The sequence below is a fragment of the Atta cephalotes genome (assembly GCF_000143395.1).
Source record: "Atta cephalotes unplaced genomic scaffold scaffold00048, whole genome shotgun sequence".
Taxonomy (NCBI): Eukaryota; Metazoa; Arthropoda; class Insecta; order Hymenoptera; family Formicidae; genus Atta; species Atta cephalotes.
This window is the reverse complement of record NW_012130112.1, coordinates 1,193,284-1,208,102: the sequence shown is the minus strand read 5'-3', so window position 1 is coordinate 1,208,102 and position 14,819 is coordinate 1,193,284. Positions and strand designations below refer to the sequence as shown.

General features: G+C 29.1%; 2 protein-coding genes across 2 annotated transcripts in view; one reads left to right on the top strand and one right to left on the bottom strand.

The window, feature by feature from the left end:
- Positions 1-10,038, top strand: part of LOC105622791 (GPI transamidase component PIG-S) — a 21,641-nt gene extending 11,603 nt beyond the window's left edge. Inside the window, exons 2-9 of the mRNA XM_012204203.1 lie at positions 3,594-3,824; positions 4,192-4,389; positions 6,445-6,663; positions 6,936-7,124; positions 7,182-7,320; positions 7,644-7,791; positions 8,306-8,652; positions 9,474-10,038. Coding sequence (XP_012059593.1) covers positions 3,594-3,824; positions 4,192-4,389; positions 6,445-6,663; positions 6,936-7,124; positions 7,182-7,320; positions 7,644-7,791; positions 8,306-8,652; positions 9,474-9,633 — 1,631 coding nt within the window. The 3' untranslated portion in view covers positions 9,634-10,038. The remainder of the gene's footprint in view (positions 1-3,593; positions 3,825-4,191; positions 4,390-6,444; positions 6,664-6,935; positions 7,125-7,181; positions 7,321-7,643; positions 7,792-8,305; positions 8,653-9,473) is intronic.
- A 3,177-nt stretch (positions 10,039-13,215) lies between these two features.
- Positions 13,216-14,819, bottom strand: part of LOC105622790 — a 5,523-nt gene continuing 3,919 nt past the window's right edge. Inside the window, exons 7-8 of the mRNA XM_012204202.1 lie at positions 14,037-14,265; positions 13,216-13,356 (exon numbers count right to left, since the gene is read on the bottom strand). Of these exons, the coding sequence (XP_012059592.1) occupies positions 13,216-13,356; positions 14,037-14,265 (370 nt within the window). The remainder of the gene's footprint in view (positions 13,357-14,036; positions 14,266-14,819) is intronic.

The following is a 14,819-nucleotide window of genomic DNA, read 5'->3' as shown; positions in this document are numbered from 1 at the left end:
AGGAGAGGGGGGGGNGAGGAGGGAGAGGGGAGGAGAGAGAGAGAGGGAGGGAGAGGAAAGGAGAGAGAGAGAGAGAAGATATGATTTAAACAAATATATTGTAAATAAGTATACTTTATATTAAACATACTATTATTACTTGTAAGTATGAGAAGAGTAGAAAAAATCTAAGAAATTCTATATCTGCTTATTGCATAAGAAATAAAACATGTAATTAAATAATAACAATTGATATATCAATATATTAATACCTTCATGTAATTTACATCAAATTTGGAGATATTATTCGTTGAAATTGTTTAATTCTATCGACGTCATCTGAGAATTTGATGAATAATGTACATGTTGGAAAAATAGTCAAAATTTTGGAAAAAAATTAATTATTTATTGAATTACTTATTAAAATGCGCGTGAATTGAATCAAACATTTTTTAACTTGGTTTTAATAAAATCAGGTTTGAAGGGATTAATAAATAAAACATGATTGATTGATATGATAAATCAGTTTACTAATTGTGCATGAAATTAAGTATTTTATTTTATTTTTATAAATCAAAAAAGTATATAATTTATTTGTTTGTAAGAATAAAAATTTGTTTTGAGGATGTTTTGGCTATACAATATCAGCTAAAAATATCAATCAAAATAAGCTAATATTAGCCAACATTTCTATTTGAAAAAATCCATATTAATACATCGAATGTCTCAAATTTCTCGAAGTATATTATTGCCTCTATTCCGCGACGCTGATTGGTTCTCTCTATGCACTTACTTTGTGAACAATTATCATTGCATTTATAACTGTTTACGTCGTTCATGAAATAAGCACATGGATTTTGACAAACAAAAATTATAGTACAGTGGAATTATAGTATAGTGTAGTTTAATAGTGTCAAATGCTAAATAATGCGCACGTAGCGCGCGCCTGTTTTGTAGTATTTATAAAATTTTGATAATATTAGCCTGTGAATATGTTTTGAAATCAACCACAAAACAACAAATAATTTGGCTTATAATGATTTTATGCAGCAAAATGACTATATTTTACTGCAATTTTAATTATTTTTAAATAATTTTTAACGCGTAAAATGTATATCCAAATAAACTTTTGCATATATATTTATAATTGTTTGATCATATTGTATATGTTTAAAATTTAATTTAAATGTTAATGTTACTTTCTCAAATTTGCAAATAAGTATTACATGATTTTAAGAATCAAAATTAACAAAATTAAACAAATAAGAAAATTTTAAACTAAACTTTTAAACTAATAAGAAAATTGTGCTGAAATTTTATATAGATATTCAAATATAATAATGGAACAATCTATGAAATTTTGATATTTTTGGAATGTTTTGAGATGTGACCCATGTGTCTTTAAAAGATTAGTAATATTTGATAACATTAATTGTTATTATAATAACATAAATGTAAAATGAATATTTTTGTACAATTGGATGAGTACATTATATTTCGTACAGTTACATTTATATTCAATCGTGATTTATAATCGAACAATGATTGATTGATTTATAAATTAACGATTACTTTATTCTAATAAATATAATGCCACAATGTCATGCAAACATTCGATTTACAAAGTCTTTATCAGTGCACGTAATTAATTGTCCTCTTAAGAGAAAATCTCTTGTTAAATAATCATTTTATCTAATAATCCTAACCACTTCTTTTTACAGATAACACTATATTGTCATATAACGCTATATTGTCATATAGTTGCTTTCTGACATCAATACATTTCTGCGCATGAATTATTAAAGAGTTGTTAACTTTTCATTCAGTCAATATTGTTCGGAGTCCAATTTGTAAAAATTCCTTTGTACTCAAATAAAAGTTCATCACATTGGATGAAATAGTTTATTAAAATAATAAAGATACGTGTTATTTCTCATTGTTCGTTTTAAAATAATCTTAAAGCATAAATGTCAAGACTTACTGTTTTTTTCAATAGATTTATGCTTCAAAATTTTATTTGCAAAGGATTAATGTTTTTTTATATTTATATTTTTTTGTTATTTTTTTTAAAGTAAAAGAATGAAAATTTTATATCTGTTTTGTGAAAGTTCTCCAATTCTTTTAATATTTTGAAATAAGTAACTATTTTATTGTTATTATATATAAAAAATGACTTACATATGTATGAGTAAGAAACAATAAAAACATAAATTAAATAATCTAAATTTTTGTATTGTTCTATATTATTCTTTGTATTGTTCAGTCTTTATATTGTTTGATATATGCATGTAAACAATTCTTTTTAAAAAAGCCAAGTTTGTAAATTATACCTTGTTTTGCCAAAAAGAAGACCTAAAATGCAGTGTGACATCAAAATAGCAACAAAAAAAATCTACATTCCTCATCATGAAACTAATAAATATACTGCTACGAGAAAGAAGTGGACTTGCATATACACAAAACAAGATATTTCAAAAGAATCACATCGGAAATGAATTATACAATATTTATTTTGCGCATTCTTCTCTGTTGTTTAAAACATTTATTTGCTTATTTTCGAAAAAAATATTCAAAAATGAAATACGAAGAGAGGACTTAATTTATATCAGATATTTAATATTAAATATTTAAATAAATTATGATTAATTAAATGTGTAATCATTTAGAAAATAGTACTCCTGGTAAATATTTAATAATTTAATTAGCGCTTTTAAATAATAAGTTGTATGATAGAAAAATGATAAGAAATAGAATAAATTAATTATTAGGATTTAAAACTAATAATTAAAAATTATTGTTACAGTAATTAAATACGTACTAAGGACAGAAATATATAATGTAGAAAATTCGCCAGTTATTATTAACTTATTGAATCTTTCTTAGTTCTGATGAATTTCAAATACTTATGGTGTCGTGATTTGCCGAAAATATTCTTTATTTTTGTCTCACATTTTGCATTCGAGAAAAGAGAGTGAATATTTACGGGAAATGTTATAATATCAGTATGGATTTCATTGAATTGTATGTAGAACTAAAATATATATTTATAAAATATATATACATATATATGTATATTAATATATATTTTAGAAATTAGTTCTTTAAAAACAACAATATAATGATCGATGTTATTATTGCAGTTATTATTTTTATCTACAATAAGAAAATTTTTTATATTAAATAAATACATTGCATTTATTTTAAATTTTGCTTCGGTAGTCTAAAGGCTCAGGTAATTATTCAGATTAACGGACACTACGCTGACCTCGATTTTGATAAATATTATCAAGGTCACCCTGAGTGATCACCCTCAGTGATCTTCAAAAGGTGGTGATCACTGTTCGTTCAAATGTTATTAACAAATAAAGTTTAAAAAAATAATAATAATGTCTATTATTTCTGCTATATTTCTATTATATGATGGTCATACTTTCTACGTTCACCCAATCTTCTCTCGTGATTAAGGCGTACGTTTTCTTACACGAAGCGAGTTCAACCTCCTCTTCAGCACTGACTCTTATTAGCCTTGAATTTATTGTTATTTTTATATTTTAGCTTATTATGTAATTAGCATATTATATAATTTTAGAATATTTTGTCATCTTTCTTTACAGAAAAATACAGAGTATACGCGAGCGTGTCGTTCGCTGTATTACTCTTAGGAATCGGCGTGCCTCTCTGGTGGCACACTACAACAGTGCCTCGTGTTACACTTCCTTATACTGGAATTGATGAATTATCGAAACTGGATATCAAAATCACTACAAAGATTACTGTCGCAGCACTCTCACACAATCGCGCCGAATCGCTTGCACATGAGATCAGACGTACGTTCGAAAACGCTGGTAAGTAAAAACAAAACACGAAAGATTTAATAACAATTCATATTGTGCATATTGAAAAGATTCAAACAATTTTGACAAAATTTTATAAATAAAATTACTTGTATTCATCCTCGTTAATATTAAAAAAAAATTTTTTCAACAAAATTTTTAATTTTGAATTTTTATCTTTCAATGATTAATGCGTTTAAGCTGACACTCACAAAATTTCTACCTATTTTTCTTTCTAAGAATCTATCTTTTTCATCTTTCTCTCTCTCTCTCTCTCTCTCTCTCTCTCTCTTAATTTATTAATTAATTTGTACAGGAATCATCGATATCGTTAAATTTTTATATTAAATTTTTGCTAATCTCAATCCTTGATTTTCAGAAATATATCAGCTAAACGTAGAATATCAAATAATTTCCAATAATCTTTTGGCATCTGCTTTAACATACCACGAGCTTGAAAAAGTGGCTTCGACTTTCGATTTAGATGTGGGTGATTTATTATTACTCGAAGCGACAAATTTGAATGACGCTGTTCTAGTTGGCTCAAAGAGAACGTTGTATTTCTCCACCGAAACTAGTAAGTTGATTAGTATTGAAGCAATTTGTTTGAATCAATTACATCTGCTGGATTTAAAAGTGCAATCAATGATTAGCTTATTCTTAGCTAAACGTATTCCGGGCGAAAATTCTCATAACATTTTTAAGAATCTTTCATGTTTTATATTTATGAAGTTTTTTGAAAAAATATCTTAAATTTTTTGAGCTTTTATATCATAAATTTTCAAAAATTATAAAATGAAAAATCTTATAAATTTAAAACTATTTTAGAATTTACATATATAAAGAATTCTAAAAAAAATATAGACTCAGCACTACTGAAATGTGTTATAATTCGTATAAAAAAATCTGAAAAATTTTCTAAATTATATAAAAATAAAAAATTTATTAAAAAATTTTGGAAAACTATTGGGAGTACAAATCAATTCGGTCCATTCAAAAATGCATTTGTTTCAAAACAAAATGAATGAATAGATCAATTAAAGTATTGTCCATCGCTGCCTACTACTTTTTCCCATCTCTTAGGCAATTTTCGAATTTCATCTCGAAAAAATGATTTTCCATCTCGTCTTTGGAGGCGATTCAATTTTGGAGCCAATTTTCGATTTCTGCGAAAGAAGTGAACTGGTGACTTGCTGCATCCTTCGGAACAAGTAATCAGAAGGAGCAATGTCTGGAGAATACAGCGGGTGCGGTAAAACATCCCATTTGAGCGTTTTTCAAATATTTTTTTACGACTTTAGCGACATGGCCGAGCATTGTCATAAAGAAGAATAACTTTATCATGTCTTTGCTCGTATTCCGGCTGTTTTTCTCGCAATGCACGGCTCAAACGAATCAATTAGCCGATACCGATCGCTCGTATTGGAATCGTCAGGTTTCAGCAGCTCATAGTAAACAAGACTCTTTTGGTTTCATCAGATTAGAGCATGATTTTCGAATCATGAATGTTCGGCTGTAGTGTTGAAGCGATGTAACGATTGACCGGGCTTAGCGTAGTATTTTTTCTTGGGGTTGTCGTAGAATATCCACTTCTCATCTCTAGTCACACTCCGATGCAAAAAAAACCTTTTCTCTGTTGTTTTTGAATCAGCTGTTCGCAAGCGAAAAATTGCCTTTCAATGTCTCTCGGTTTCAGTTCATAAGGCACCCAATTTCTTTGTTTTTGAATCATTCCCATGGCTCTCAATCGTACAGAAACGGCTTGTTGAGTTACCAATGATTCTGCAAGCTCCTCTTGCATTTGACTCTTTTCTTCGAGTAATGCCTCTAATTCTTTGTCTTCGAATTTTTTTGACTGTCCAGAACGAAGCTTGTTTTCAACACTGAAATCTCTATCCTTGAAACGTCGAAACCATTCCCTATGATTTATCAGTTGGAGCAGTGTCACCATAAACTTTGACAAGCATTTGATGGGCTTCAGCCGCACTTTTCTTCCAATTAAAGCTTCCAATCAAAACCTCCCGCAAATGCTGCTTGGTTAATACAAAATTCGACACAGTAAAAATCAAGGTTTTTGTATGAAACTCAAAGCAATATAAACTGAATATTATTAGCAGATGTTTAACCTCTCTGAAAATCAGCCAAAATCAGCTGTCACTATTTACAACAGCTGGAACCATCTTTAGGGAAACGGACCGAACTAATTTGTACTCCCAATATATGAAGAATTTTAACAAGGAAATTTCAAAAATATCAAATGAGATGATAAAAATATACATGGTGTTATCGTAGAAGTGGTCACCTCTTATTATTTCGTAAACTAATAGAGAGAAACTTAATAAATAATTCAACTTAAACGGCTGTAAACTTTATTGTAAGCACAGTGTTCACTGAGAGAAATTACTTATGTTAGAATACAAATGTAAAAATAAGCATAATTTTTTACTATATATAATGTAAGTATTTCGATATAAAACTTCCGTCCCTTCTAATGAGTACAATGATATATGATATAATAAAATTATATTTTTACAAAAATAAATTTAAAAAGTAATAAAATTTTCTTATAATGTTATATAAATACCTAAATAAGTAATAAATTTCTTATAATGTTATATAAATGTATTTTCAGGTATATCTACATTAATACAAGTATTGTCAGAATGGATTCTACGTGATAAGTCATTGGCGCTGACAAAAAATGCGCTTGCAGAGCCTACCATGTATAGCTTAGATGAGGAGAATAGAAGACGATTTCCAGCCAGTCTGGCATATGATGTTCTAGTCACCTTGGTTAATCCTGACCCTGAAAAGCTGAAGATTGTTTGGGACCTTAAGACTGTAACTGAAAGTATATATCATATGTAACTATTTAATCAAAGTGGCTTGAAAAATCGTAAAATTAAAAAAATATTTTTTAAAAATAATTTTTTAAATACTCTGTAATGACTTTTTATTAACTATGTAATAGGGTACAGTCTGAAAACAGTCTCAAAAACAAAGCATTTTTAAAAATGTAAAAAATGTTTGATACACTATGTATATTATTACTAAATACTGACAATTTTAATCATTAACAAAAATACAACTTCACATTTGTAACTAAAATTTAATTTCTTATAGAATATGTGCAGCCGTTTCTAGATGAGTTGTCCATTTTGAGTAATTTTTCTATCAAATCACAGTGGCTGTATTTATTACCATTAGATATGAATCCCAGACGTGTACCTGACAGTAGCCCAAGTCGCAGGCACTTTGCCTTGCGCGAGAATGTTCTGCCACAACTTGTAACACCATTGGAGAAAAAATTAGGTTTGTAATACAATGTAAAAAATATACGTTTCTAGCATATCTGACTAAATTTTAAAGCATCGCAGGTTAGTCTTCATCCATGTATCAATTTAGTCGTTTATATGGTACCATGTGACAATGCGCCTTTACATATCTACACTCGCAGCGGACACAGATCGCGAACAGATAGCAATGTGGAAGCCTTTCTCTCTCCAAGGTATCTTTCATTTCTGATTTGTGATTCACACATTTATTACTATTGTAATGATTTTCTTAAAGGAATACTAACTCGACTGTTTTACCAATTAAACGCAATAATTTTTCGTAGAATGATATAGATATATCAAATATATATATTACTTTTAAATTTGGAAATTCTTTTCCAGAATTAAAGTAAGTGCATGAACATAAAACTGCTTTGTTATACTGTGTGTGTACATATATAATATATTTATCTTCTATAAAAATTAACTTTTTCGACAAATCCATTATTTTGAAACTAATTTAGTTCAATTATTTAACATTGTACAATTGATATAGATGGGGTGGTGTGATTTTGATTAATCCATCATCAGAGGTTTGTGAGAATGCGCGAGAAAATGAAGCTGTTACTCTTGTTCCCGAAGAAACTGCTATAGTAGGCACATTCCTGGCACAACTCAGACTATTGCTAGGCATTCCAGAAATGGTAACGATATAATAAATTTTAATATATTGACTTAATTTTAAATAAAGTAATTTCTAATTTCTTTTCCAGTCTGTTTTAATTGTGTAAATTATTCAAATTTATGTACCCAGATTCAATCATTATAGTACAGATTGAATGAGATTACGAATATCATATTGATACTGCATTGTATGCGATTCACTAAACGTAAACAAACCATTGTTATCTCACTTCAGTGAGCACTCGACTCACTTGTATGCCAGCAGTATTTCACGTGCGTTGAGAAATAACATGAATATCTAGTGTCTGTTTATAACTCAAAAACTTTTAATTATTATAATCTTAACATATTTGTGGTATTGGAATTATCTTTCAAAATAATGTTATGTTAGAAATTTGTCTTTAAACATCGTTACGATTTTTATGAGACAGAATATTTTATTTTACCTCGTAATTTTTTATATAATATACAAAAATTCAAATGTAAAAATACAAAAATTAAAATGTAAACGACTTAAAAATAATTAATTTTTAGAAATCTATTAACGGAGTAACGGCAGTACCATTGGTGGGATTAAAATCACGTGATTGGGAAATTGATTCCTTATTGAGATATCGCACTGTTGAGCAGTTAACTTCGGCCAAATTAACTCTGCAGTCACTGGCGCGACTACTCAAAGAAATTAGCAATATCGTTATCACGGATGTAGTAGGAAACAGAATCAAGACTGCTCTTGGGCTAGTGCATGAATCTGCTGAGCATCTGCAACGAGGCGATCTCAAACGTAGTTTCATACTTAGCAAAGAAGCTTTTATTATCTCTGAGGCGGCTTTTTCCGACCCAACACTCTTGGCGCTTCTTTACTTTCCAGAGGATCAAAAGTAAGTTAATTTTAAATTAGCTTTAAAAAATGGAATAATGACTAAAATTCATTCAAAAATTTGGAGCGCTATCATTTCCCCACCACTCTGCGGTAGATAGCATGGTGCGTTTTTTTTAAATAGTGGTTTCCAATAAAAATAAACCTATTCCGCTCTCATCTTTTAATGCAAGAACTAACGTCCTCCCAAGAACTAACGTCCAAGAAATGACGTCCTCTCCCTCATACGCAAAATTCCTCCCTTCGAACAACATCGCGTGTTGTACGTGAGCCATTGCTGGCGTAATATTAAAGGCATAATATCAAAGGCATCATATTATCGGACTCTATATTCATCATATATTATCTGGTAGAAGAAATATTTTGCCATGAAACGTTTAGGCTTATATTTTACGAAGCTATAAAGTCTGCTAAAAAGCCAAATTTTGCAATTTTGTTCTTAAAATTACTGTAATAAATAAAATGATATTCTTTATTCGCTGTGCAGATATGTGTTTTCATGTTGATATTTTTCTTTCTTAGAAGAAAAGCTATTTTTCTTTCCTAAAAGAAGAATATATTCTTGTGTGCTATGGCCTTTATGAGATTAATTAAATTATGAAATATTTTTGTGTCTGAAACGAAAAACTGTTTTTTACTTGAAATAATTGAAATGTTACATAGACGATCCACGTCTATGTAACATAAAAAAAAGAGATAATATTTAATTCCTCTTTATAGGTTTTCTTATATTCATATGAAATCAATAGAAAGCATTACGAAAATTCAGTATATATTTTTTAATTACATAATAAATAATTTTATGATTATTTTATATTACAGGTACGCCGTATACATTCCCCTATTTCTTCCGGCTATGATACCGGTGTTGTTATCTCTCAAGAATATACGAAGGTATTATTTTCCTGGAAAAGATAACACAGAAAAAAAGATCGATCTTAAAGAAAGTAAAAATGACGAGGACAATAGACTGAAAAACTGAATAAGTCACTTATCTGATCGATAATAATATATTACATGCAGACTCGTGCGATTGTTCGTTCGAAATCGTTTCGATCAAAAGGTAATGTATAACAATAAGCGTATAATTTCATGCAGAGGTTCTTATAAGTTTTTATTTACGTGTTAAACATATTTCGAGTATCTTTCACTCCGATGGGATCATATAACGATTATTAAATATGAGCATAAGAATTTTGAAAATTTTTACTCACTGTCGCATATGACAGATAATATATTAATATCTCGTTGCTGAAAAAAGATGCTGAAAGAAAATGCATGAGAAACGGAGTAGCTTTGTTTTATTCCGAAAAGAAAAATGTTTAATGATTATGTGTATACGGGTTTATATTATATTCATGCAAAGGAATATAATAAACGATTTTTTTTCTGAGCCTCTTTTCTTTTCTCATTTGTTTCTTCAAACCTAATGGAAAGAAACAGGTGAGACAACATGTATAACAACAATTCAGAGTAATCAGCTAGTATAAAATTTTGGTCCTAAATAGTAACGCGATGTTCAAACATTACAACATTAATTAATAAAAGAATAAATATAAAATATGATAAAAGAATAAATATAAAATTTGTAAATATATATAATATGAAATTACAAAAATATACTTTTACAAAACTTCGTTAATTAATAAAATGTAAAGTAAATGTAAATTAATAAAAATAAATATAATAAACAATAATGATAAACAATTACATTAATGAGTCAATAAGTAGAGATGTGTGGGTACCCGAAAATATGGGTCGGGTTAGATCGGATAATAACTGGGTTCGACTTTTGCACAAATAACTTGATTTTAGCGTCATCCTATCTGAATCTACTATATTGCAAAAGCTCTTTATTATTGTACTTGAGCTGTGTTCCAAATTTACTGTCGGCGCTGAAAAGTTAGTTTACGTTACGTGCATTATATGTTATGATCCTATTGTATTCCTGTAAATTTCAAATCTTATATCTCGAATTTAGAAATTATTTATGTGGCTCGTAACTTTTAATGAATACTATATAATTTACACACATACAAACGAAAAATTTTTACTTTTCATATTTTCGCCCTAAGGAAAAAATTATATGATCGATATCAATTTTGGAAATTTTATCAGAAATTATCGTCATATTCTTTCTCTAATATTCTGATACTTTTGTTGTTTTTCGACAAGCAGAACATCAGTAAGATGGATAGGGATGAGCCTAATTTTATCAACATCGGGGATGAAGAGGCTAAACTCAACAATTATCTTGCAAACTTTTAAAACTAATCTTCGATGCTTTGAAAAGACTTCTTTTTTTTGTTCATTGGTACAGGTTAATATAATAGCACCGTTTTACCATGATATTTACTTTTATTTTTACTGGTATGAGTCTTTTTCAACACACGTTATTTTCACTTCGACAGTGTTTCAATTGTGAATGCCACATTTCCATCTCCATCACAACCGGAAAAACAAAGTTGTCAGAAGAGCCATGAATTTTTTTGCCGCTGCAGAATCTAAAGTAAATTGCAGAGATTTTATTCCTTTCTATTACTCCGTGAACTAATTCGAACTTGAGTTAATTCTACTAGAAATAATCACTCATTTGCTTCATATAAAAGCTATGCAATCTGTACTTACGAAATAGTAGTCCACAGATTAATAGTTTGCACGAAAAAATATCATGTAAGTCGTAAAATTGGACTTAGAAGGCCCAATTGCATCAAAGTTACTTTGACTTTAAGCGGAGCTTAACTCTTTCTGTCTCTGTCACACTTTTGGCTTGAAAATGAGACAGAAAGTTTTAAATCTCGTTTAAGTCTCGTCAAAATAACGTTTATGCAATCGGGCTTAATTAAAACGCCATTGTTATACGAAAATTTATGTATGTGAGATATTAATGTAGTAATATATATGTGATGTGTCAGTGACACATAAATTGTCTGTAAATGTTTGTAAATTGTCTGTAAATTGTGTATAAGTTCTTATATTATGATTAATCGTTTTTAGGATGCCCTTAAGGATCATTTATATTGGCCGTAAACTATTAATTTATGCTAAGCTATAAGAAACTGACCAATTACAATTGAATAACAGAATGAAATCGATTAATCCAGTATAAATGATTTTTAAAGCTAGAAACACATAAAAAAAAAGAATTAAACAGTGAGCGAATCAACACCAACCACAGTAGAGAACGTAAAGTAGTGATTGGCCAATTCGCTTACTATTAACGTTTTTTATGTTCTAGCTTTAATCAATCAGAGCTAAAAATTTTGTACTAATTCTTGATTAGCTAATTCTTAAGTTATGTCTTACGGTTACTGTTATGGAAAGTGTAACAGCTCTAACATCTCGTTTTAATTGGTTCTGTTTTTTTTCTTTTTTACTCACTTGTTCATTTATACGTTGTACATTGGTTTGGATAAGACAATAGTATCTTATACTGAAATTTTCATTATCATTGACAGTTAAAATTTCATATTTGTGTGTTGAAATGTACCACGAATATTCATGATATTCCATGCATATCAATATATACTCAGCTGAGATACGCATCACGCATTCAAAATATTGGGTTGTCCGGAAAGTTCGTGCCGATTTTGAAGGAAAATTGAAGAAACGCAGAAGATTTAAATTTTTAATTTCATTTATTAAATTTATTAAATTTAAATCTTTTGCGGCACGAACTTTCCGGACGATCCAATACAAGCAATTCCACACATTCTCTCTCTCTCTCTCTCTCTCTCTCTCTCTCTCTCTCTCTCTCGCATCCTTCCTTTATCAGATTCCAAAAATTAATAATTTGATTAGATCGTTAGAAACAATGAGTTTTATGTACATATATATCAAATCAATCCTCAACCACATTACCAAAAGGTTACAAAAAATTGCGAACATTAAGTTACAATTTAAAAAATGAGAGAAAAATTGTCCATCTACCGTGAGAGATTGTTTTTTTTATTAATCTATAATAACTAAATAAGGATTTAACGTTATTCAATAAGAGAAGAGCATATAATAAAATGGTTAGCTACTCGATTCATTAAATCAATATAAAATTAATATTTTTTTTTAAATAAAATAAAATAAATAAAAGGATCATGTAACGGTCAACAAAGTAAAAATAATTGCTTCAAAAATGCCGTGTTCATGACAAATATTAAGAATAAATAAAATATCTTGACATAAAGTCTTGATTGCACATGTTTTAATTTTGTCAAGAACTTAAAAATGATAATAATAATAATATTATGTAAACAAGCAACATTATTAATGAAAAGAGCATAAATAACACGCGGCTGTATATCAATGAGACATTAACGGTAAAAAAACATTATGAGAAAAAGCAATCTTATTAGCAAAAGCAGCCAATAGCGATAATGAATTACTGTAATTAACACAATCGCTTCTTATAGATATAATAATGATAATACATTATCATCATTATATCTATGATATTGATCTCAAATGGTAGCTGGACATGGTTAAGAATAAAAATAAATTAATTCTCAAACTAATGAGCTTATCTGTGTGAAAAAAATAGAAAAAAGAAAAACAGTAAAGAGCACTTAGGTCAACAAGGATTTTGAACTAATTGTATCGCATGTTGTAAAGCATCAGCGATATTCTGAAAAACAGGTACACCTTCACGCGTTGCGAAGTCCGACAGGTACATCCTCCCCCGGTTGTAATCTTTTCGGGCTTGTTCAGTCAACTAAATAAATAAAAAGAAAATGATATCAACTATTATTATTATAAAAAATTTTTTTTACAAATGTTTATAAAAACAAATATGTATCGTAGATTATAACTTTGCAATATTGTACAAAAGTTAATTTCATTATTAATTGCAAATTATATGATGCTTGAAGTTTAATTTATTAGAATGATTTAGTCCTGAGGCTCCTGAATAGTCGCTGTGACCGTATTGGCTATTCTTACCCTCCTCCCTCCCTTCCTCCCCTCCCTCTCGACAATTAGCAAATAATTGTAAAAGGCATGTGAGTTTATTCAATGTGTATGCGTAGTCTATTTTCCTTTTATGACTATTCCGCTTCCTTTTATGACTATTTACTAATTGTCAAGAAGAGAAGGAGGGGGAGAGGGAGGGGGAGTAAGAATAGTTAATATTCGACCTATTTTTATAAGTGTTTTAAAACGATCTCATTATTTTATTTTATCTAAATTTTCCTTGTTTTTAAATGACATGCAAGAAAACTTTACCGTTTCTTGCATGTCATTTGTTTCTTTATCATTTCTCGTTTATGACGTCATGATCTTTATATGATTGCGATGACTATTCAGGAAATTTACATAATTTGATTGTTAATTCTGTTGTGTATGTATATGCGTATGTGTTGGGGAAAAAGGAGGGATGTAAAATATCAATCATACTTGTTCATCAGATATAATAGAACCCTCAGGAAGAATTTGAACACAGAGGACGAGTTTAGCGTGCAGTCCAATCAAATGAGCTGCCAGTGCCATAATGGCGATACCGCGCGAATGCTGCGGCACTATCAATAGTATCAGTCGTGAGTTCTTTATCTTCTGCAATTCTTGCGGCAATATTCTTACGTTGTATTCATTCAAGCTTGGTCGATATAGAGACAATCTCATTGATCTGGAAAATCATAAATAAATGAAATCATATTTAATACTCGTCTCAGAGATTGAAATTGAATTTGATTGTTTCAAGCAAAATTCACTAAATTTGATATTGTGATCGGTACAGGATTAAAAAATTCGAGGGCATGGAATGAATTGAATACTTTGGAATTTTAACTTGAATTAACTTAATCAAACTCTAACTGTACTTGTCCCTGTTGTTTTACAATTTTAACATTTTTACATTCGAACTGAATTGACGAACGTCATAGATGTATGAGTTACTTTTGTCCCTTCTTTTCCTTAATTTTAGACCTTATGATCTTGCATTGCTGACAGAGCGTTCTTGCCGAATCAGCACGTGATTTTCGCAATTACAATTACTGCGATTGGGTTGTTTTTGAATCGATCATACAATCGGGTTGTGTTATTAATACATGTTATGTTTTACAATATATATATATATATATATATATATATATATATATATGTAGTCTCTTACTATTACTTATTTATTTATTTAATTTATTTATTACTTTATTTATTTATACTTTATTTATTACTTATTAC